Source organism: Pieris brassicae, chromosome 3 (genome assembly GCF_905147105.1).
Source record: "Pieris brassicae chromosome 3, ilPieBrab1.1, whole genome shotgun sequence".
NCBI lineage: Eukaryota > Metazoa > Arthropoda > Insecta > Lepidoptera > Pieridae > Pieris > Pieris brassicae.
Window position 1 is genome coordinate 1,139,589 of NC_059667.1, and position 25,734 is coordinate 1,165,322.

General features: G+C 33.6%; 1 protein-coding gene across 1 annotated transcript in view; it reads right to left on the reverse strand.

Annotated features, from left to right (window-relative positions):
* The window catches only part of LOC123707541, a 58,056-nt gene that overhangs the window by 24,767 nt on the left and 7,555 nt on the right, over nucleotides 1-25,734 (reverse strand). The window contains exon 2 of the mRNA XM_045657662.1: nucleotides 8,192-8,334. Within this exon, the coding sequence (XP_045513618.1) occupies nucleotides 8,192-8,326 (135 nt within the window). The 5' untranslated portion in view covers nucleotides 8,327-8,334. The remainder of the gene's footprint in view (nucleotides 1-8,191; nucleotides 8,335-25,734) is intronic.

Below are 25,734 nucleotides of genomic sequence, written 5' to 3' on the forward strand. Positions count from 1 at the left end.
CGTTGGTGCCTTCATAAATATATCAACCACTTAAATTAAATATTGTATATTTATTCGTGTCTTTTATTCCCGAACTTTAACACATGACGCTTACTAAGCCTGTTAATAACGATGTCAATATCGAAGGAGATATTTCTCCGGCATATATAAAAAAAAACTCGTTACTATAAACTCGAGCTTGTGGACTATTTCATGCGATAGAGATAAAAAATGATAGATTCAGCTGCTTTCGAGTAAAGAGTACATCAATACACTCAAATCACGCGCAAAGAGGGAAGCACTTCCGTCATTGTATACGGACACCTGCCTCTCAGACTATTATTTTTGGGAATAACTACATTATTTTAGGTTAGGTTAAATATAACAAAATTAATTATACAAAAAAATATGTCAGAAGTCTTAAAGCACGTTCCAAACAGAACAAATATAATAAAAAAAATGTACAACCTTTTTAGATCTTTGCCTCAGTTTCCTGTATCTGTTTCGTGATCGTAAATTGAATAGGCAAGGAGGTGATCAGCCTTCTGTGCCTGACGCACGCCGTCGACTTTTTTTTGGGTCTAAGGCAAGTCGGTCTCCTAACGATGTTTTCCTTCACCAAGAAAGGAAATCCATTGGTGCACAACCGGGGATCGAAACTACGACCTCAGGGATGAGCTCGGCACGCTGAAGCCACTAGACCAACACTGCTCTGAACAAATATAATACAGGAAGAAAATTTACTGCAAATGTAATATATTGCACTAAACATCTAAAATATATAAGGGAGTGTTAGTACAAAAATCAAGGCTCGCCATGTAATACGGGACGAGTATTGCAACTGCAGAAGACACAGGGACTCAGGACCGTCAGTAATGGAGAGGCACCAAAAAAGATTATGAAGTGCGCTTGGCACATGGCAAAGTAGCACAGTGCTGACAGGATTGTCTGGCCTTTGCCAAAAAAGCACACAGATACATAAAATAATGAATTATAGAAATATAAATGTATTGAAGTGTAAGTGTCTGCAAAAAAATTGTTATGAAGTGTTAATTAGATTTTACAAAGGGTTCCGATGAAGTCAAGAAAATTCCTTCCAAAGTCTTGTTTTCTTTTGAATTTTTGCCATAGTTAGATATTTATTATAACCAAGAGAAATGCAAAGGTCAGAGTGTACGCGTTATGGGAATTAAACTCTCTCCAAGCATTATAACTATCTTAGAACAATGATCATATCGTGAGAACTACTGTACGTTTTAAACTCATTGATTCTTATTTTGAAATTATTATAAAGACTACTTGCTAATAACAAAATAAGCTACAGCTAGTGTGTACGCGATATTTTCAAAACCTTCTAATCAACTTATTTACAAAGTAATATAAATGGATTTTTAGATAAAATTAATAATTATGACTTAAGCAAAAATTAGCAGTGTTTGCCTAGTGGCTTCGGCTGAGGTCGTAGGTTCGATCCCCGGCTGTGCACCAATAGACTTGATTTTCTGCGCATTTAACATTCGCTCGAAAGGTGAACGAAAACATCGTGAGTAAACCGACTTGTCTTACACCCAATATGTGAACAGCGTGTATCAAGCTGATCGCTGATCACCTACTTGTGTAATAAATTGAGAAATTATCATAATACACATACAACGCACGGTCTAAGTGTTATCATGGCATAGGCCAACGCCTAGTAACGTAGTACTACGAATGGAAATATGGTTTATGTGAACAATGAATAACCGTTAATATTTTACGTGAGGTAACTTTAAAAACATTTCATTGAAAAGTGCCAGCGTTAAAAACATTGCTAGAGGGACCAAAATTTTTAAGTTATTAATATTTTGTTATAACTAATTATATATATTTTTCTATAGCTTTGTATAAAGCATTCTTGGGAATCCTTAAGTCTCTGCAGTTAGGCTTTGGAATTCACTTCCCGTCCCTATTCGCTTAGCTCCTTCTCTATCTTCCTTTAGTTTTCTTCTGTACAAACATTACCTGTCCACATCGTATCCCTTTAACTAACTTTTGTACTACTGACTGACGTGAGACTGATCTTAGATCATCGTGATACATGTGCGCCTTTATTTTTCATGTATCCTTTTTTAATGTAGTTTGTTTTTTTGTTCCTGTTTAGTTTTGTCTTAATAAATAAATAAGTATATGTGTAATTTTGCATTTATTGCCTACCTTATCTAATTCAACATACTTTTTTCTCACAGTGGTTGCCTGGAAAATATCGCTCGAAAGCGACAAGCCCTCCTTTCATTTAATTATGTTCAATTTTTATATTGTAATGCAATGAAGTGGTAATAAATACATAAATAAATATTTTAATTATTATTATACTATATAGGTTAAACAAATTTGACGATTATATTTTTTACACTTTCAAATGTACTCTAGAATTCATTAATCAATACACTATAAATCTTGCTTCTACACTACTATATGTTTACAAGTTCATATTCTAACATATAAAGCATTAGATGCGAGTACGAACTTATTTTTCGACGTAAGTAATTGATAATTATTGCGGCACGATTCAAAATTGATTGAACCACTCTGTAACTAGTATTGTCTTTTGTTAACATAGCTTAAAGCACGCGAAACGTCGGAAAATTTTAAATTTTAAATTATGTAAATAATTATAAGTTTATAATAATAATACATAGCTTCAATCCGTTTACAAAGTGTTTTCTTAACTCTGTAACTTCCAATAGAAGTATTCTACTAGTACTAGCGACTTGTAGAATCGACTCCCAGTGTTTCTCCTTGGGAGATACGCTTAAAAAAGAGCATAAAACTCCTTCAAATGCCACATAAACTGGGTGTTCATGGGCTGCGACAACTGCCCTTTTTAAGGTATGTTAAAAAGCGATCTCGATGATGACGTTTTGTATGGTGCGATATCTATTGGAAGGTACAAAGTACGGGCCCAGTTCGCTGACTAACCTCTATAAAATGTTCCAGGAAGGTAATAGTCTAAAACAAGGGTAAACATTTCAATTAATATATATCAATACAACCTTCTGGGGCTCAGATTTCTGTATCTGTTCCGTGATAATTAATAGGCAAGTAGGTTCTATAAGTCAAATATCAACCTTCTGTGACTGACACCATCGATTTGGGTAGGCCAGTTTCCTCCCAATGTCTTTATAAGTGTAATATATACGTTGAAGCCGTGGCTCATGAAATATTACGTGGGTTTTATATCAACTTCCATATTTTTACATATTTTACCAGCGAAACTTTATGGAGGTCATGTGCAGTATGACCTTATTAATTAATGTAGATAGTATGTAGCCGTGCTGTAATAATATATATTTTCTTTCTCTGGTAATATAGTAGGCCACGTAGCCCTAATACAGATGACAGACTAAAACAGTAGACGAATGGAGTAGTCCAAAAAGAAAATGGAACAAGGGCTGACCAATACATGGGGGCCGACGGTATCGAAAGAGTTACTGGAAGAAATTGGATTTATATCTATTTTTGTTAAATGATACTAAGATGTGAATGAAATGCATATTTTAATTATTATAATAGTGCGTAAGTTTTCCGTACACAGTCCTATTTTGTTGTCCCACTAAGTTAACATTCTAGTTTGATATACGAAGTGCTAAACGCTCATACCAAATATCTTTTGATAGATTGTCTATTTACTATATATAAACGAATTAATGCGATTCTGCATTTCAAGTAATGCAAACATTTCATGTAATACAATAATAAGAATACACATTATTTATTTTATTTATTTATATAACTACATGACAATTATGTTAAACATAAATTGTATAAAAGCTGTTAGAGAGACACTTGACAATGCATTTTTAATCTATCAGCACACTACGGACTATATCATGTTCTATATAAGTAGATAATACTGTATTGTATAGATGATAAACGTGTAAGTTAGCAATATGTTTTGTCAAATATTCCTTCACACACAAGTGTTTACTGAAAAATACAAACACAAATGGAGTACCAACAGTCGCACGCCTAAACCTAGCCCAACACCGTTTGACGTAACACATTGTAAAAATATTAATTACCTGTAATTTGGACTTATCCATGAATTTATGATTTCGATAAATTGTCGAGATAGCATTGTTTTATAGAACTGTATGGACTCTGAAAGCTGAACGTGGGATGATATTGAGAAACAAGTGCAAAACAAAAATGTATTCGATTTTTTTTTTATTTCAATACGAGCACGGTTGATGGTTCCTCCAATAAAATACGTAAAACAAATAATTTACTATTATTATATAGCGGCGTAAAGTTTATTAGCAGACCTTCGCACAAATCAATTAATTTCTGTATTGATTAACTATTGTTTAACCTATATAAATAAATAACTTGTTTAATTTCCAAGCGAGATTTTTTAGAAATAAATTCAATCAGAACTTCTGGTTGGTTTAAACATAGTCCACAAATAAGACACTTAAGACAGTATACTTGTTTTTTTTTAAATATTATATTATAATATAATATTATATTGTATATATACAAAACAGGACAAACGGGCTGGAGGTTCTGATGTCAAGTGATACCGTGGACACTCGATGCCAGAGAATTGGCACGTTCTTTTCTTGAAGGACACTAAGTCGAATTGGTTCAGAAAAACATTAGTGGCTAGCTGGTTCCTCATAGTGGTGCCTTAAATAACGCTTAGTTGGCGGACGTCGAGGTGACGGGTGGAATTTCATATTCTGCCTCGACGTCTGATGAAACTCAGCTGCAGGTATTACCGAACACTATCCGTGATATTTATCATATGATAAAAGATGGGTGGGAGTAAACCTCTTGTAATTCAATAATTTGAAAAACTATTTAAACTATATAAAAAGCGGAAGGAACAACAATGTTATTTTAACAAATGTACAACTAATTCGTGGGAATATCATTTGACAAGATTATGATATTTATCGTAAATATGAATTGCTTAACACTCAATAACTGATAGCGGGAACAAATATTTGTCAATGATAACAACAGCTTCCTGTAGTCATTACCTTAGGGAGCTGTCAAGGACAAAAATGGGAGTGTTTTAACTAAAATATATTTTTTATATAAGTTTTTGTATTCATATGTTTCTAATAATAATTATCACAATAAATAATAAAATTTATTGGAATATTATATATATATATATATTAGTACACGACTGAAGAAATAAAAGACTAATTCTACTGGTCTCTCATCTATTAAATTCCTAATAAAAGTCTCTTCTACTTCATTGGCTCTCTCCTTTTTATGCCAAGTAATGGACTGTTTAAATATGTATTTAATTTTAACCATACAATAGAACGCGCCTTTAAGGCATATTTGTTAAAGCCATTATTTGGAAAAAAAAACACATCACTCTACAGTTTTTTTTATTATTTATGGACTTGACACAATATCCGTGAGACATATGGATCATATATGTCAAGAATAGTTATGCATAGTAGTCTGTGAAGTTTCTTTTTCGTTTATACCAGCAATATTGCCAGAGTACCCATTTATATTGTTTACAGCGTTATTTGTAATTAATATCACATTTAAGCTTTAAAAGGAAGTTCACAAAGATTATTTCCCAAGCATTAAGATTAAGTTCCCGCGATTACTGCGAAAGTGAACAGAGAAAGGTGAGTAATTAAAAGTTTCGCAAGGTTAATGTTACAATAATAACTCGAAATTTTATTAAATATGATTAAGATACGCGAATATACATTTAATCAAACAATTGACGATCAATTTCAATCGATAACGCGAACATTTTAGTTATATTTAAAACTTTACAACTGTTCATTCGTTTAATTTATTCTAGAAGTTATAGATCACTGCCGTGTAATGCCTTCAAGGAGGTGATTAAATTTTAAAATGTGCCTTTATTTAATTTCTTCCCTGCTATTTTGACATTTGTTGATATAATTTATGTGTATGTGTGTAAATTTTCTTGTATCATTTAGATTAGATAAATCACATTATCATAATTTATTTGACATGCATACCTGATTATGCTTATACTTTTTTACGAATAAACAATTTATATAATAATTCATTAAATAAATTAGCTTATTAAAGGCAATCATTTAAATTACCGCCTATAATTCGAAATATTAGCGTGTATAATCCAATTAAAGGACATTAGATTCACATCAGAATTAGCCTAGAAATTCAATATTAATTTATTAATTTTGTGAGTGATAAAGTTCTTTAAACGTTTATAAATAAAACATATTCTAACTTTACATCAACTGCCTGAAAACTAGTGCATCGACAAAAACTGTCGAGAACAAGAAGGTGAAATTTGTTAAAAAAAATAGTTTTTAGGACGTATTATACATTGATAAACTTATAAATATATATATATATATATATATATATATATAATTGTGTAAACTAGCTGCTGTGGTCTCTGGCAGAATGACCAGCGCTCTGGAACAACTCTACTCCTCAGCATAATGCTGAGCCAGGGCAAATTACAACCACAGCAAACACGCGTAACACAATTAAACCTTTTTCTTTAAACAAATTGTTATCTCTCATTCTTTTTTATTTATTTCTATTTTTGATTATTGTTATTTTATGTGCTTATGTGTGTGTGTGTGTATATATATATATACATATTGTATTTTACTAAAACATCATTGAGTGTAATGTTGTTATCATGTTCTGTGACTCAAAACAAAATTTTGTCTCGATTCACAACAGAAGCAGAACTAAGACTATTATTTAATATCAACATATTGAAAACGCACTCTCTTTTCAATTTACAGAACGGAAACGATTTCTAGTATATTAAAAAAACATTAGTACTAAAAGCAAGGAAACCATAATAGCTTAGTATTTTGCAAGAGCGGTGAGCGTATTTGCAGAACCACACGCAGTTCAACCACAGATAATATTTACTAAACCATAGATACTAGAATGTTTTGAAATATGTTTGTCTGCAACACAAAAATTTAAATTTTACTAACAGAAAATTACCATTAGTTTTGAAGGATATTTATTTTTTGTTTCAGTATTTTTTTATTATTGCTATGTAGTATGTACGTTTGGAAAACTGTTTATATTGTATATTCGATTATTAAAATTATTCTTTAGTTGTATACCTATTTACTATGGTACCTACGAAATACCAGTTCACAGCTATGAACTCGATACAAACACAGGTATAACTTTTAATTTAAACTCAGAGTGCTCAAGAGTTTGCGCTTACCATGTATGATATATATAATTTTATTAACGAACTGCACAGATTAACAAACGTTTTAACTGTCCGTAGACTGAACTGACAATTCAATAGTATTTTTTTAAATATTTTAATCTATTACTGTTATGTTTCTGTATATTGTGTTGTTTTTGTGTATGTATTGTATGTTATATAAATGTTAAAAACAAACAAAAAATAAAGAATGTCAAACTAAATGTTGTGGGTCCTGTCGTTGGTACATAAAATTAATAATTCTCGTTAAATATGATTATTTACATTAAAGGTGGCAATTTGTTGGTTGAATGCGTTCTTGGCAATAGATAAGTGCTATATTTCTCTTTGTTACTAGCAGGTCAACCTTTCACCAAGGTCAAACTAAAATTATTATGAATGTTTTGTCCTTTTCACTCTCGTGACTATTGGTACAATCTTTAACTAAATATTTACTTAGTGAGGATTTCAATTGGTTCGCCCATATACAATTTTTACCACGTCATTATGTTTTACACAAGAGCTCGACCACCGACTGAGAGAATACCTCCTCAAATTCTTTCAGTTGTCTGTATTGCTCGCGACAATTTTCCAATTCTGCACCGTTATTCCATCTACCCAAGTTTTTGGTGGGCGTCCTCTCTTTCTTCTTCTCATTGTCCCATTCCAAGTAAGGGTCTTCTTGACCCACCTGCCATCACAAATGCGGGCAATGTAACTCTTTTGTATGTGTTCGCCCATATAACCTTAAAATTTGTGTTTCTACATTCTATGCATCCTTCATTATTTAACTTCGACTTCCTAGGGTTCCATCGTTCTTAATAATGCTAATTAATAATTAACTATTCGTAAAATGCGAGTACGATGGTCAGTGATTGCTTTATAACAGTAAGTGTAGTTAAGTAACATATGATATACGACATCCAGAGGTTACGGAATGTATATAGTAATAGATGTATATATAGCAATGGACACAAAGTTATGCTGTTCGTGGTTCGGGGTGGTACTTACCGTGCGATTAGACAAGTCCCCGACGGAGTCGTGGCGATGATCAAGGCTGCCGAGGCTGCAGCAGGACGCGGACGATGAGAGACTGACGGAGTCTGCGCGCGCGCGATGCGGTGAGACCGCTACGTGCTTCAGCATGCCGTCACCTGTGGGCATATTATTTTCGTTATAAGTATACAAAAACACGTCATAAATGATATATAACAAAAAACAATTATAGCAAAGATAAGCCAAACATGGAAGACACAAAAAGGTTCAAACATTTACGAAAGGAAAAAAATATTAAATGCATTTAACACATTAAAGCCTAATTCGTGTGTGCTGTGTGATGGTAAGAATGGCTGAATGAATAATGTGCGTACGTATGTATTAGCGCTATAGATAGTCATAATTCATTTGTATCTCTCATTAGCAAGATGTTTTCTGTTTTCGTATGTAACATAATTCAATTTTTCATACAAAAATATCACAGCTGAGAGCGGAAATGCAGTTAAATGCATTTTATTATAACTATGTAGATTAAGAAAATTGTAAATACAAATTATAGCAGTTTTTAATTTAAAGAAAAGACCGTTATAAAGTAATTTTAAGTTACGTTGCTCTTAATTTTTCCTTTATGACATTATGATGATAATAAAAAAGCCTTTATACTCCGAAACCCTGTGATCTTTCACTACAGTATCAAAATAAAAATCAAAAGTTTTTATTTCAAATAGGCCTTTGCAGGCTCTTATGAAACGTCTAGTTGCACGGTTCCAAAAAGTGGGTCTCATGGAGAAGAACCGGCAAGAAACTCCATGAACACTCTTTTCAACAATGGTTTAGCTTATATCTCGGAGTTCAGTGTGCCTCTTGGCGAAGGCCTCTTTTATCCCAATGTTATATATATATAGATGGTTATGTTAAGGATAGCCTTTGCGAGCCTTCTTCAGTTGTAGCCTACTGTTAATTTGAGTGCATTGATCTTTTGTGTAGTCGGCCTCTTTGTCGTTTTCTGTCTCTAGAGTACCATTTCAATATTTTCCTCGCGTTTTCATATGACCTGTCGTTTATGACATTATGACATATTAATATATATACAAGTTAAGTCTAAATATATCATTATAAATAAGGGGTTTATATAAAAGATTTAGTTAAGGCGACTAAGATATGTATGTTGTATGGATATTCTATGTACGATACATTAAATTACAGTGTCATAAACCAAAAATTATGTATGGCATTTTTGTAACCTTTAAGTCCATATTCAAAGTCAATATTAGCACACGTGCGCTGGCCTTTGTTTGATTACGGTCTCTTCTAGGAAGGGCTTGATCGTATCTCACTGCATAACTCGAAGTTACAATTCATTTATTTAAATATATAACGCTAATAAGAAAGAAATTTATTATTTATACATATATACATATATACTAATTTTTTCTTCGGGTTTAGAAGCCCCGAAAACCTTCATGGCTTGATAGACGTGCATGATTCGTTATAAAGCAAGATTTGTTGTTGAGGAATCAACAACAATCGACGACATTCATGTGCATGCCTAGGGTTTTCAATTCGGAAAATGAAGACATCAATTTCACGTTAATTGCATCGAAACAAATATAATGTTGATAATAACACAGGCGTATTCGGTCGCATCTGCTGAACAATTGGTTGAATCTTTGTTCTACGTCATTAACATGTGCAAAGATGCTGTGAAGATAGTCTTAGATGATTCACATCGACCCATTGATATACATATATTTCTTTTATGTTTCGTTGAATTGTTATGGCGTTTAATGTAGGTAACATTAAAGATTATTGAAGTAGCCACAAGAAACAAAAAGACTTTAAAAGCTTTAAAATGCTTACATTTGTCTAATGTAATTACTATTTCGTTGTACCATATATATAATGGATATCTGTACGGTTCCTGATTGCTTAAAATAATAGAGGATTTTATTTATACTCTATATTAACCACTCATACCACAATAGAATATATGTGAACTATTAATTGTTATGTAAAGAATGAATGCAATGTAACCGATGAAAGCAGCGCCTACGTTTGGCTATACTCTCGGGGCGTAACTCTTGACGATTTAGGAAATCGCCAAAGAATGCTCGTACAAAATCTACTGTAATTTATAATGAATAAAAATTTGTTCATAACCGATTTATATTTTAGTGTATAAAATAAATATATAATGCTTGTATTGTCTTGTTTATAAGTTTGTGATTAAACTCTATCTGGACCACGAGCGCTACCACCTACTTCAATTAATTATGATAAAATCATGCCTTCGTAACGTTAAGGCGGGATAGGTATTGCAACTGCGGAAGAGATGCACCTGGCACAAGATAAGACACACTTTACGAGACTGACGGCCAACAGTATTGGAAAGACATTCACCAAAAGAAGAAAAATTACCTCTGGATTCCGTCAGCACTTGAAGGGTACGAGCTACATTCAGATCCGTATTCCATCTAAAGTCAGTTTCTGATTGAGCACTGTCATCAACTTCAATCAGTAAAAATGTTTTAGCCAGTTAATGCATTAACGTTTTTAATTGTTGAGTGTACTGACAAAAGATTGGCTTCATGTCAGTTTCTACCTGTAATAGTTGTGTTGTTGTTTTGCTATGTGTGTGTATTGTTTTGTATGTGATGTAAATGTATATAGATACCGCATTGTAGTAAACTGGAATGGTAGCTTATTTTATTAAAAATAAGAGATAATACATCTTGATTAGATTGTTTCAGAGTATTATAGGTCAAACGATGTCGCGATAGTGTACAAATTGTTAATAAAAAAAACAGACTTGAAAATTACGCACATACCAAGTTTCCATTTATGCCAGCTGTGTGCCATATTTGACTACATTTATTTGGACAAATGCCGTAATATAAACAACCAAGAGTTTGTTTGTATGACCTAATTTGGATTTGCTTAAATGTTAATATTTATTACGAGCTACAAATGTTATAGACTGTTCATTCAGATTAATATATTATTAAGAACTAAACGTTGCTTCCATTTTCATCGCATGTAAACTTTGTAACCATGGTAACGACGGTAACCATGGTTACGGTAAATACGGTTCTATCCTGAAATCAATTATTAACTAATCAGACCATACAATTTACTGGCTTGTTTATGTATTTAATATCTAATATTGGAGACAATTTAAACCACCATCCGTTTCACCTCGACGTCCGTCGTTCCACAACTGAGCGTACCACACTATGGAACCAACTGCCCACTGAACTTATTCGACTTAGGGTCCTTCTAGGGTCCTTTGAAGAGACTATCAATTCTTAACCGACAACGCACTTGCGAGCCCTTTGGCATTGTGAGTGTCCAGGTGCGGTATCACTTCATCAGGTGAGCCTCCTGCCCGTTTACACAAAAAAACAACTCTGCGAACTATATTTCTCTAGAATATGTTCCTATCGCGATTGCGATTTTAATATCGATAAAAAAACGTTTGTACACACACGTTCTTAGTATGATGTACTTCTTTGGCGTAACAAGAGAAAAATCTTATCAAAATAATTATTTTTCGCCTTATACTACGTTTGTAGAAAAAACGACAATAACAATAGAAAAAAATATACCCTCATAATTTTTACCTAACGCACCAAAAGAAGTATAACTTCAAAAATTTTGTCTTTTGGTGAAGGAAAACACCGCTTGCTGGCTTGTCTTAGACCCAAAAAGTCGAAGGCGCGTCTCAGGCACAGAAGGCTGATCACCTACTTGCCTATTCGATTAACAAATGATGATGATACAGTCTCTTGATGACGCCTAGGCCTCAGATTTCTCATCGCGACATCGATTTATTTATTTTATGTCTAAACAAATAAATATTCTTAACCTACATAGTATTAATAATATATAAAATTTGATAAATAGTAGATTAAAACAGATTAAAAAAGTTTTGTCCCTGTGGTAGAGTATAGTACATATTATAGAAATAAATATAGTTATCTTTATAACATTCTCGGTTGCACGTTTAGCTATATAAAGCATAAGCCAGAATACGTCAAATTAATCTCAACGTGTTTCCAAACACAGGAATGGAATGCAAATTGATTGCAAATAAACCATAAACCGTATGTCAATTGTATTTACAGGAAATGGCTGGGATTAATTTTACCACAGATTATAAAAACTTACGTACAGTGTGAATTTTAGTGTTACCAGATTTTTGTACTATAAAATGGTAGGAATTAAGTAAGAATATATTTTTATTGCTTTTAAAATCGTTTAGTATTTAAGTTTACTTACGGTTGAAAAAAAAACTTAAAATATATGTTGAATAACTTAGCTATAAAAATATATTGAATAATATATAATAATTATAATATTGAATAATTAAATGTGTTTCATGATCATTTGACAATCTAATAGGCAAGTAGATGTTCAGCCTCCTGTGCCTGACAAAGATCGTCGTTTCTTTGAGTCTAATATATGCCAGTTTTCTCGCGATGTTTTACGCACATATAGTTTGGTGCACAGCCAATGATCGAACGTACGACATCAGGGACGAGAGTCGCACGCTGAAGGTACTAGGCACACATCCTGTATACGTTAAAGAATTCAAAAATCGCTTAATTCAATCAAGATTTCGAACGGGAAATCGTAAATGGCCGAACATGTTTACGAAACAGTAAAATGTTGAATTAATGGAAAATAATATGAAATTTGGTGCGGCTAGTTACCAACTCATTAGTTTTAAACTTGTAGTTAGTAAAGTGAGTTTCTGATGCACCGGCTGTAACGATGGTTCTATGTTTATCTGTATGCATTTTACTAAGATTTAATACAAATGTAAAATTTAATTTTGCTGAAGATATTTGTCTCGACGTTACTATTAGAAAGAGGTGATACGGTCAAAGTAAAAGCCCGGCAATGCACTCGCGACACCAATCCCACCGGACAGTTTTTGGCAAGGAAAGATTTGACTCTCCCCTGCACACTCACACCAGAAGCGCCAGTCCAAACCAAGAAATAAATAAATCAAATAGAATTTAATCAATTTTCATCACCTATTTGCTGGACAGTTTATAAATATTTAACAATAACGACTCGTACAATATAGAAACAGGGCCTAGGACAATATGTACTAGGAGTGGATGATTCAGTGCTCAATTGCAGACATTAATCAATTGTAAGAAGCGACCCAAATTGTTTAATCGACTGCATAGCTTGTTGTATAATAGTGATTTCCTAGTTTCCTAAAGGATGTTAATATCCTGGTATATTCTTACGATAAACTTCCACCCAATACCGCTTAGTATACAATTTATAGGCAAAAACATGCAAAGAAATGGGCGGGCCACACAGCCCAAATGAACAATGGCAGATGGACAAAGAAGGTGAATGGAAAAGGCCATCAGGGAAAACAGAGGTCACCCGCTTGCCCAGTGGGCAGACGATGTTAGAGAAGTTGTTAAAGTTTAGGAGAAAAAAACTCAAGATAGAGATGAAGCCAATTGAGAAGACCTATCTATCCCTATATGGTCCCTGAAAAAATTATATATACAATTTATTTATAATTATTTCTGTATAAAATTTTGTAAATCGTTTGGATGCTGGAGGCTTAATTATTGTTTAAGATGTCCATGTGATGTCCATGTGTTTCATTTAGAAAAGAAATAAGTCCACTAGGGTTGAAGACAGACTACTACATTTATAGATTTAAAATTTAATATACAATGTCTCTCTATAAAGTATTGCCTTATTCAGGTCAGACAGACATAACGCATACATCTTTAATATCAGATTACCTACCCAGAGCGTAAGTATCAATCAATGGACTTTCACTTATGATGAAATTTCAGCTTAAAATATGACGCTAATTTACTAAGTATTTTTTTAATAATTATTTTGTATACATTATAGAAAACCTGAACATAAACAAATATACAGTATTTACAATTTTCTTCACCTACATAGTAATAATAAAAATGTAATAAAAAGAAAATTAAACATATCTAAAAAGTTTGGTGCCTGTTGCAGGTTCCGGAAAATTGGGCCACAATCGTTTTTTTTTCCTTTTAAAACTACATGCGAACACCTTCACGTCATCTTAAGTTTTTTACCATCCCAATGACGCAGTGGCCTAACGGGTAACGGTTTTCAAAATGACATGATAATAATGAGATCAAATTTAACTAATGGTATATCTCAGTACAACGGAAGTGTATAATGTACGCAAAAAACTGCTGCTAACGAAACGAGACTTGAATAATAATTCCACGAATAATATGATAATATTGTGGAATGAAGAAGCATCTTATTTAATCACTGAAGAAAAAAGTTAATACCGCCGCCCATGGACACACTGAATGACAGAGGGCTCATGAGGTACGCTCTTTTTTTGACGGACTATGTCGAATTGGTTCCGAAATACTTCAGTGTGCAGTGGATGCTTAGTGGTGTAGCACGGCAGAAAGCGCCTTAAAAACTCTTAGGGCTCATTCAGACGAACGGCACGTGTCAACTGCAAACGTCGAGGTCGTCGAATGCCGTCAACGGCAGTCGTTAGCGCGTCGACGGCAGACGTCAACGTTTGTCGACGCTTGCAGTTGTGGCGTGCCACGACCGCCATTTTGTCAGTCGACTGCAAATAGCCCAAGAGTGCGCAAGCGTCGCGCATCCACACAATGAGCTCCAGTGAAGAGATTGATATTGAATTGCTGATAGTTGCAGTAAAAGAAGAGCTTGTATTTGGAATTATAAATTACGAGACTATAGTAACAAAACAATAAAAAAACGCCATGGGCGGCTGTGTGTTGTTGACATTCGAAAATAATTGAAAAATTTATTTTCGTTTCTTGGCAAACATGGGTAGAGTGTAAAAAACTTTCCATCTTGTTCTCTGTACATCAATATTTCTTCAACCCATAATGAACGTGTTCTTCGCTTTTGTCGGCGACGACGGCGAAGTAGAAGCAATAACAGTGTTTCTTCATCGGAAGCCATTTTGCAACTGGCTCCCTATCTATATTAGTTACGTAGCACGCACCAACTGCAAGCGTAAAAACCCATCGACGCTTGCAGTTGGCGCGTGCTGTTCGTCTGAATGAGCCCTTAGTGGTAGAACGACGGTGTCGATGTGATACGATAATGAAACTGCAGGTATTATCGGTACTCCTCTGAACACACTCCATGGTAGTATTAGAAGACTCAAAATATTTTTAACATCACCCGCCTACAACCAATAACAATAGTACTTTACTAGATAAACTAAGTACTTTGGATTTGAACATAAAAATCAATCAATCGTATTTCTTTAATAGGAGCAGTGTTGGTGTAGTGGCTTCACCGTGCGACTCTAATCAGTGAGGTCGTAGGTTCGATGCGGCTGTGTACCAATAGACTTTCTTTCTATGTACGTTTGAAACCGGCTTGCCTCAGACCTAGTCGACGACGTGTTTCAAGCTTGAGAGGCTAAGCACTTACTAGCCTATTAGATTGACACAAATGTTCATGAAACACAAATCTGGCCCAGACCTAAAAATGTTTTTTTTCCTCAACAGTGTAAATGTAAATTTTAGAGTCACACTTAGCACCTTAAAAATCGTTGAAAGTAACATTCGTAAAAGGATAGAAAGTACTATCGAAAGGACAGACAATTGACTACACAGATAAATTATCTTTTAAATTCTGAACACGTGCTGTGAGACTGTGGACGTGAGTGGATTGTTGTCATCCTGCTATAATTATCTATGGCAAAAAATATTTGTCAGCTAAGGGCAATTTTGTTTAAATTAAATACATCTTGAATTAGATATAAAATACGGAAAACTACGCATTAAATATTTTAGTTACTCCAGTAGTACGTGATTTAAAAATCACTCTTTATAGCATGTGTAAAATGGAATGATAGATGTCAAAATTAACACATATTAAGTTCGTACAAAGGGAACGATGAACTGAACTATATTATCTGTGGCTGCAGTATTAGATTCTACTTGAAAAGCCGTTTAGATTAAAAATTCTCTAAAAAAATAAAAACAAAATTCCTGAACGTAATGAGATGCGCACGCTCTGTTGGTTGCGCGGTATTTATCTGAATATTAACACCGTCATGCACGACCATTTTCTACTTATAAATCATCATTCGAAACACTGACATATAAAAGTGAAATTCGAAAGATTGTCTAGAAAATGGATAACGCATGATTTAGAATAAAAGGCTATATTATCATTTTATTTATAGAAACTTAAGGAATAAACTTGCGTATACGAAGTTTATTAAGATACGGTATGTTTTATGTAAATGGCCAGTCTCAATAGCGATTACCGAGGCCTAACCATATCGCATAACACATCGTTAAATTTAAAATTTGTCTTCTATTTCTGTTGTGGTCTGTATTTATTTATACCCGCTGTTGAAACATCCTACAGGGTCATTATTGGAGAGATTTAATACAAATTCACTGTAGATAATAATACGAATTCAACAAAGTTTTGCAAGTCCCTATTTCCATATGAATAAACAGCACAATAGCTTAAAACTACCTCATTAAAACCATAGAGTACAGAGAAGTAAGATCTGTGGTGTAGACATCGATCATCTTCATTTAGCACAGATAATAAGCCCATTGTTTCACAGATTATGAAAGATATTATTATTCGTATCTCGTGTTAAACGATCTCGCATTGGTAAAACCATGTTTGTCATGGGAATATCAACTTTATGTTTATACACAGAAGGTCATTGTCGTGGATTTAAAATGCTATTGTCCTCGCGTACAGGGATAAAATATTTATGAATTAGCAATACCAAGAAGAGAATGAACTCGAGGGCCTTGAAGGGTTGTGTCTGTTTTATTTAATGTTAAAAAAATTCATTAAACTTAGCTAGAAATTTAATTTGTACTCAGTTTAAAGAACATAACGTTTTAAGTGTATAGTATTTACAATATTACACAGCATCTTAATATTAAAATATATAATATTTAATTTAATATATGCAATTTAAAAAGTTTGGTGTTGCAGTGTATCTTTAAAGCTGGCAGCATTTCCTCGCTGTATTGCGATACTTGTGGACTAGTGATGAGGTCCACAGAAGGTGGACCAAACGAGTTACCCAATGGCAAGGACCACCAGGCAAGAGGCGGAACGGGAGACCATTAGACTGCTGTGAAAATGATCTGACAAGATCGGCAACTGATGCACCATAGCACAAGACCGACAAAAATGGGCATCTTTGGAGGAATTCTTTACCCAAACCAGGGTTCCTGTAAATTCATAAATAAACAATATATATATATTCGTACCAGCTCTGGGGTGGGGTCACTTTGTACTTAAAATTATGATCTCAAACTTTAAAAATATCCAAATTGTGCACTAATTTGAAGATATCCCCCCATTCTTGGTGTTGGGAAATATACATATAATAAATGGAAGCATACTCCAATAAAATTATTTATTTTCCTTTAAAGACGATCAAAATCTATACGTTAATGAAACCCATAATACAGCGGTGATGGAGAAGACCCTGGCTGCACAACATATTATAATATATTGATCTGGCTGGTGCACATTGGATGCCATGAGTGTGAATAGAATATATAAGTCCTTACGTAAGTCACTATATGTTCCAGGATTCGAGGTTATTATATTTAGACATACAAATATACACAATAAAAACAGATGTGCAAGGCACTAGTTTGACACTAGGGTCCCCTGTCTTGGGCAGCTAGTCTCTTTCATTCGACATATTAACGTATTGTATGTAAGCTTTACAAAGTGGAAAGGGCTATCAGGAAAAAGAAAGAGAGGTTACCCTCGTGCATGGTGGGCTGACGAGCTTAAGAAGAAGAGTGGAAGAAAAATCATCAGTGAGACGACAAAAATGATTTTAAGTATATGTTTATTTTGTTTTTGTTTCAAGGAATAATTGTGGTTTAGTTATTATTATTATTATTATGTACACTTTAATTAGTGTCGACATTTACTTAGCAAATCTGCAGAATATGCAGTAAAAAAAATCCGACAGTTTACTGATAAGGACACTGCTAAAATTGTTAATCATAGCTACTTTCACAGCGTTATGTATGGTATTCTACTGTGGGGTGCTGCTGCAGAGCTTCAATCCATATTTGTGCTGCAGAAGCGGGTATTTGTTGTGATTCCCCGAGGGAGTCGGTACGGTATAAGTTAAAGGGATTAAATACTATGACAATATCTGGTCAAAATATTCTTGAGGTAATAAAGTTTTTTATAAATTTGACGAATATTGAAATCATCTTAATCCTTAGGATTGATTTACTCCTTGAGTTCAAACAATTTGTATGACTCGAAACTTAGAGAATAAAAAGAGTGGCGGAGACTTTCTTGCTAGTTCTCCTTGCCCACTCTTCTTTTTTTATATAAAATAGGGGGCAAACTGGCAGGAGGCTCACCTGATGTTAAGTGATACCGCCGCCCATGGACACTCTCAATGCCAGAGGGCTTGCGAGTGCGTTACTAGCGAACTGGTGGTAAATGTAAATTTAGAATAAATTTTACATATTTTCTATTGACATTCATAAGTGTACCTATATGTATAAAGTTATTTTTTATTTATATAAGATTGAATTTGATATATATAATCGACTCTCAACCCCTCGGACGTACAAACCATACCATACCATACCAACCCAAGAAGTAAAATGATAAATCAAACGGACTGAATCTGAGATCCATAAAAGGATTGTAGGTCTATATATCTCTAAATCTTAGTAAATTTACACAAAAAAGGAATAATACGAAATCATTACGGCGAGAAATCAACACATTTCTGCTTGTTAGTGTTTTTATGTGTACTGATTGTCCAAGTCCTTTTCTCACGATGTTTTTATTAGGAATCCCGTTTTGCCTGTATTGTATGGAACTAGTATTACACAAAAGGTAATGAAAGTAACAATTATATATGAGAACACTTTCGATTTATAGAATTGTTTATACATACATAAAATAATATAATATATAAATAATAATATTGCCCACGGTAATATATAATGTTTTCATAATTAAATTCTATCGTTTTTTTGTGTATCGCTTTTATAAAGTTAATAGCAAGCTCTTGGACATAATTATTCGTGCAATAATACATTTGTTTCTAGAAGTTATGTTATTGTATTACCAATATATGTGTGTGTTAGTGCATTAGAATCGCGATGCTTGGTACGATACAATGTTCCTTTCACATATGAAATATAGATAATTCTTGTCATCATTGTTCAACTTTCATTTTTGTCATTACGCGACATTGCTTTGAGACATATTGTGAGCTTTTTGGACAGTTTTTTCTAATTTCCCGTTTGCAAAAAACAATAATTTATAAACATGATAAAGAAGTTTAGCTTTGATGCGTATCTAATATGTTCTTTGATTGTTTTTGTATTTTTTTTTTAATATTGTGTTGCACGCATATGTTGGCTACGACCCACACCAGAATCTGTGCTATTCAGAGACTGGATGAACAAAGCCCATTAAAACTACTTTGGGTTACACTACCGGAGGAGGTGGGCATACCTTCTGCTATATACTCCTCGTCTTCTAACCAACCTTCGTCCGTTAATGTTTAGTACTGTAACTAATGAAAATATCTTACATTACATATAAACAATATCGCGTGATAGATTTGTCAATGCTAGAAATACCTATGTATTATATAACGTCGTTAGGTACTATAATAACATGTTTTACGACAAATTATGGTAACTGTCACGCAGGTTGCAAATAATAGTAAATTACTTTATTTTGCCTCTGATTGCTTGCCTTTCCGCTGACGTATCAAGTTTTTATTTCGAATTACATTAAACACAATTATTTTACAACTTTAACCATTCTTAAAAGGCGACCACACCTATGAAACACGTAAAACTGGACAATCATAAAAATAAATAAAAGGCACTGCTAGTCACAACAATTAAAATTATGCACTTTCAACGTAAGATTCCTATCATCCAAAACAAGGAAATTAGATCCGAACATTTAAAAAAATCAGAGAAAGAAAAAAAAGAATTGGAAAAATATGGAGGAGGCTTTTAGCCCAAAAAGGCCCATACAGTACTGGACCACTAAAAAAAATCAACTTTTACAACTTATACACAACTAATATTAAGAAATGTTTATTGTACGAGCCAAGGCTCATAGGCGTGACGATTTCCTTAATCGTCGGAGTTACGCTCTAAGAGTATAGCCACACGAAGGCATTATGTTCTACTGTTACATTGCACAAAGTATTGTCTTTGGTTAACATAGATTTTACAAATTGAAAGAAAACATTTTTTTAACCGGATTAAAGCTATTTGTATTATTATAATATATTATAGTCGATACCAACTCCGGGGAAATAAATACAGATAACACAACTTTCTCTACAGCTGTGATACTTTTGACATTCAACACCTTTTGTCTTCAGTCACCGTGACCACGCGACAAAGCACAAAAAAATATAAGTTTATAATAATAATAAGCTTTAATCCGGTTAAAAAATTGTTTTCTTTCAATGTTACATTGCATTCATTCGTTACATAGCAATTAACATTTAATTATTTCGTTTATATTCTATTGTTGTACTGGTGAATATAGAGTAAAACTAAAATATGCTATTATTTAAATCATCTCGACGACCCAGGAACCGGACTTTTTGGTCCTTCGAGCCGGATCTAAACCGATTACCCAGGAACCTAATAATAATAACTTCAAACAGTATTTATTTCAGTGTCACTACAATCAATGAAAATCGTAAGATTTCACATAGTATTAAAATTGATGTGGAAATACTGGACATATCAGCGAGGCGATCGAGTTAGTGTCGAGCTTCAATTAGCCAATTAACCAAGTCCTTGTACGCTTCCCACGGTTTCTGTCTTTTTTATTTAATTGCTATGAGTTTTATAGACTGCCTCACTTATTTCTATTCTCTTTGATTAATTCGATATCATTGTTACGTATTCATACAACAATATTTTAAGGAGTGTCGTTAACAAAGTTGTAGGTTGTCCGTCAAGAAAAAAGCGTACTAATTCTTTAAAAGGCGGCAACGCACTTACGAGCCTTCTGGCAATGTTTGGTAATGAGTTTTGGTTTGGCAATGAGTGCCCATGGGCGGTGTTATAACTTAACATCAGATGAGCTCCTGCCCGTTTGCCCCTTATTACATAACAATGACTAAATATTACTTACTTTTTAAAGTGAATAGTAAATCTATATAAAAATAATAACAATTAGTTATGTAAATCATTAAATTAATGTAATTTTATCCATTTTTTTTCTGAAGTGGATTACTTGGCTTGCGATAAAATATATCGTGTAAATTTCAAAATCATGTGCTATATACATTTTCGTCATAAGATGAATTCAGTGTCAAAAATTGGCTATGCTTGGATTTTTTTCTATCGAGCGAAGTTATTTAAATCGTGTATCGATCTTTCAAAATGGATACATAAACTAATCAACTCTACCATATATTTATTCCATTCGCCATACTTCAAGAAATGATGACAAAAAATGAAAAAAAAAACACAATGTACTTATTTGGAGTTTGGCGACCGCATAGGCCCTTAAGTGATAACGCCCATTGACACTAACTTTGCGAGAAGGCGTTGTAAGATTACCAAAGAAATTTTTATAACTCTGGTATTTAGAGCAAGTTTAAGATGAATATTCAGAGCGGAACATTTGATCTTTGATAAATGAACAATGACTGTTCGTTTTTCGTTCAGTGTTTTGCATCCGTTATTGCGATTTAAAATGTATAAGAAATAAAATATTAAGAAATCCTTTATTGAGATTTAAAGATGAGACTAAGATCCAATAAGATTTTTACATTCGACAATAATGCTTAGCGGTAGCCTGGACCTTGTTTTAGCATAAGATTATTGCAGTATTCAATTGTTATAGGTATATAATAATAATAAGAGGGCTTAAAAATAAGAATACTACCTGAAACTTTAATTTTGTTCCCATTGGAGTAGATCTGTGGGGTTCAAGTGCACAGACGCTACTAAAGGTTTAAATTAGTAGATAATACATGACCCCAGAGCTGGTGCTCTTCTGGCTTCAATAAGTATTGCAAGACAGCGAGGAAATGGCGCATTAAAGGTACTTCCACAGGGACCAAACTTTTTAAATTTGTTTAAATTATGTTTAATTATTATTACTATGGAGGTTTGTGTTACCTTAACAAATATAATGTAATAACTAAAATATATTATTAAAAGGAGTTCCTTTAGGCAAAGTTTCGAAGATACTGGCAGCGTTCTCCCTTTGAATAGCTAGACTAAGTCTTTGTCCGAAGTATCTTCCAGCTCTTCGGTCTCCTGTGATGTCGACTAACGGACGGGTTATAGTTCGATTGTAATCTTTCAATTGCATATTTATCACACTTACAGAAACCTTATTCGTTACGCAAATTCTTTATAATTACTTAATACAGAACATAATCTTTTTATCAAGTTGAACTTTTTAAGGAAATCAAAAGAAACTCTCATATTTTGATAACATCGAAGTGGTATGAAATATATTTAATTTTGACCATATACCTATTCATATATTATATAATAGTACTACATAAGATAATTTATTACAATAATGTACCCCAACCTGTCAGAACAAAACTTTGAAATCTTATCTGCTATACTGCTGACGTAATCACCATCTAGATCACCCCCATGTCATAAAAAATAAGAAAATCAAAGACCCCCCTTTAGTGTTAACGTAACACTTGATCGGCCTTATACGAATAACTATTGAAACATTAAAGTTAACATCAGTTAAAATTAAACTCATAAATGTCAATGATCGCGCCTAAATTTCTATTTAAAGTCATAGATAAACCATAAATTACAAAACCACGAGCTGATAAAGATTTATAGCCTGTGGGTTCGCTGATAAACCATAGAGAATAGATAAAACATAGATTATTTACCACGTTCGGTAAACATTACAAATTTTAATATCGGACGTTAAATATTTTGAACCATTTTAGATTAAAATTTCTTAAAATATGTATTAAAAATTTGATCAATATTAAAGATGACGATACAATAATATCTAATAGACATGAGTAAAATCGTTTGACGAATATAAACGCGAATTTATAGAACAGAAGGCAAACGCTCGTTCTGGAACTGAGTCCTGCTAGTGGGTGTCAAGCCGACCTTTCAGGTACGCTCTATGAAAAGTCTAAGCTCTATATTATTCTACCCTGCAATTCCTGAATTTAAGACACAAAAACAGATTGTCTAGCTTCATATTGTTTAGTAAAAATTTGCCTTTCGTTCGTTTAAAAAAAACCAGTGGCGCCTTTACAGATTGCCCTGATAAACATTTGTCAATCAAATAGGCAAGTATGTTATCAGGATCGTATGCTTCACACACCATCGACTTTTTGGGTCTAAGGCAAGCCGGTTTCCTCACGATGTTTTTCTTTAATTACATTACAATTTGACACGAAATAATACTTAAGTTAAAGGATTCATACTGTTGTATGAATAATATAATATGTACTAGTCTTATATAGACATCTATGAAGATTACTTAAGGATGAGTAATACCGGCAGCTGTTTGCAATTGAAACAGTTGTCGGCGCCATGCTACCGGCTTCAAGCAATCTTACGAATTAAACAATCAACAATCACGTCTGTATTCAACATCTCGACATAAATATGACAGAAATATTTCTTTAATATTTCCAACACAAATATACAGTATTTACATTATTCTTAACGTACGTTTTCAAGTACAAAGGCAGTCTTTCTTCCGACTTTGATTTTGTTCCCTTTGAAGTAGAGACTCTTGGGCCATGGATTATAGATTTAAGTAGGTGGTAGATAGTACCTGTGACTCCAAAGCGGCTTTCCTCGCTCAACGAATAAGTAACGCAACACAGCGAGAAAATGCTGCCAGCATTAAAGGTAGGGGACCTAACTAGGACCTAACTTTTTCAATTTATTCTTTCTTTTAAATAAATTCATCTTTAAAATACTCACAGCTCTTTTCATCATAGCGCACAAACAATTTGAGAAAAAGACAAAACAATCGCTTTTCAGTTAGTTTTTATGAAGGAAGTTTCTTTTGATTATTGCAGCCGTGTTGATGAAATATTGTTTCTGATAAAGTCGGAAGTTATTTCAGAATTTTAGGCCCCGTTCACTCTATATAGCCTCAAGTGGCTATCGGTTTGTGTTCTACAGTTGATGTCTCCTGTTCACGTTCACTGTGTCTTCGAAAATTATTGCGATTTTTTTCATGTTTTAATAGTAGCCCTAAGTTAGGATGTTTATTTTGACCGTTTTATCTGTTGGCAGGAGGCTGACCTGATGTAAAGTGATACCACCATGGACACTTATCTTCAAGGACCCGAACAGTTTTTGAAAGACTTCAGTGGGCAGCTGGTTCCTCGTTGTGACACGGCAAAAGCTTAGCTCAGTGTGTAACGACGAACGCGAGGTGAAACGTATGGAATTTCGTAAACTGCCTCGACGTCTATTATTGAAACTCATCCGAACACTCTCCGTTGTAAATGCGGTAGAAGATGCAGAGTGACTACACGTCTACGCAGAGCCAAGAGATCAAACCGCTCAGAGTGATTGTTCTTCGGCCATTATTATTTCTAACGGACTTTAAAGTTGCTTTATAAGCAAGTAAAGCCTAGGTAATACGGGTAATACTGGCGGGAATTATTACAATTTGTGGATTGATAGCGTAAATTTCAACACAGACTGCAAATTGCAAACACGTTTTCCGTGTTGATTATTTAAATTGACAAGGACGTCACAATATGATGGGTTATTGCGACATAATAATAGGCTGTGGAAAGACAAAAATCTTACACAAGCCGAGTATAACATGGCTCGAATTTTTTATTTAAGTAAAAAAAACCTACAACCTTTTCAGGTCGGGACCTCAGAATTCTGGTTCACGATAATTTGTCATTCTATTAGGCAAGTAGGTGATCAGGTTTTTTTGGGTTTAAGGTTAGCCGGTTTCCTCACGAAGTTTTAGAAAGAAAGTCCTTTAGTGCACAGCCGGGGATCGAACCAACGACCTCAGGGACGAGAGTCAAACGCTAAAGTTTATAGGGCAACTTTGGTCTTAGTCTCGGAGTTTTTATTTACTATTTCATATTATGTAATTTGTTTTTATTTTATTTAACAATAAAACTGATAGTTTACAGTTATATTGTAATCTAATCCCTTTATAAATTAAATTAGTTGAATTGCACTCTTAACCATTCTCCATTTCGTATCTTTCTATCAAATTGTGATGATGATGATAAATAGAGATCCTTCAAGAGCGTACTGCTTATTAAATGACCTCTGCAACTGTGGGTGTCCATGGGCGGCGGTATCACTTAACATCAGGTGATTCCCCGTCTGCTCCGTAATATAAAGAGAGTTTTAATTTAAACACCCCTAATTGATTTATATTTTATGTTTTTTTTTTAAATATAAAAGCCACTTTAACCAAACAAATATACCGTAGTTATTATTATCTTAACCTACATAGTAATAATAATAATAAAAATAGTATAATAAAACACATTTATAATATTTGGT